Raw genomic sequence first — 519 nt, forward strand, 5'->3', positions numbered from 1 at the left:
TCTATATTAGAATAATAATAACACCCAACAGCAAGGAAAAAATAATAATCATCCTATTATTATCAACATAAAACAACTTACTCTCCTCTACCATTAACTAGCATACACTCAAAGTAAAGAAAAAGACAAAAGGAAACAAGAGGAGCAAACAAACCCCAAAAAACTATATACCTTCTAGTGCTATACGAAGCCAAGCCATAGTTTTTCCACCACCCACTAATGGTACGACACTTTCTAGCAGATCATCACAAGGTATGCGAATAATTGACGTCGCGGTGTTTTCGTCAGGACTCAAAAAGCAGCCGTTGATAGTGTGGATTCACATGCCAAGTGGGGAGGTGGAGCCCAAATTCGAGGGCCACTAGGGCTGCAAATTCCCACTGGGTGAGGTCACGCCGGTTCAGCCTGAAGGTACTCTCTGTTTTCTAGAAAGAGAAGTGTGAGAGAATGAATGTGACTGGTCACCAAACAGTAAGGGAAAAGTCTATGCAGATAATCAAGATTAACACCATTAAAAAT

General features: G+C 40.5%; 1 protein-coding gene across 2 annotated transcripts in view; it reads right to left on the reverse strand.

Annotated features, from left to right (window-relative positions):
• Positions 1 to 2: 2 nt before the first annotated feature.
• The window catches only part of LOC119585194 (CDK5 and ABL1 enzyme substrate 2-like), a 16,879-nt gene continuing 16,362 nt past the window's right edge, over positions 3 to 519 (reverse strand). For both annotated transcript variants that reach the window (XM_037933844.1, XM_037933843.1), the window contains one exon: positions 3 to 425. In XM_037933844.1, coding sequence (XP_037789772.1) covers positions 285 to 425 — 141 coding nt within the window. In that variant the 3' untranslated portion in view covers positions 3 to 284. The remainder of the gene's footprint in view (positions 426 to 519) is intronic.

The sequence above is a fragment of the Penaeus monodon genome, chromosome 19 (assembly GCF_015228065.2).
Source record: "Penaeus monodon isolate SGIC_2016 chromosome 19, NSTDA_Pmon_1, whole genome shotgun sequence".
Lineage (NCBI taxonomy): Eukaryota > Metazoa > Arthropoda > Malacostraca > Decapoda > Penaeidae > Penaeus > Penaeus monodon.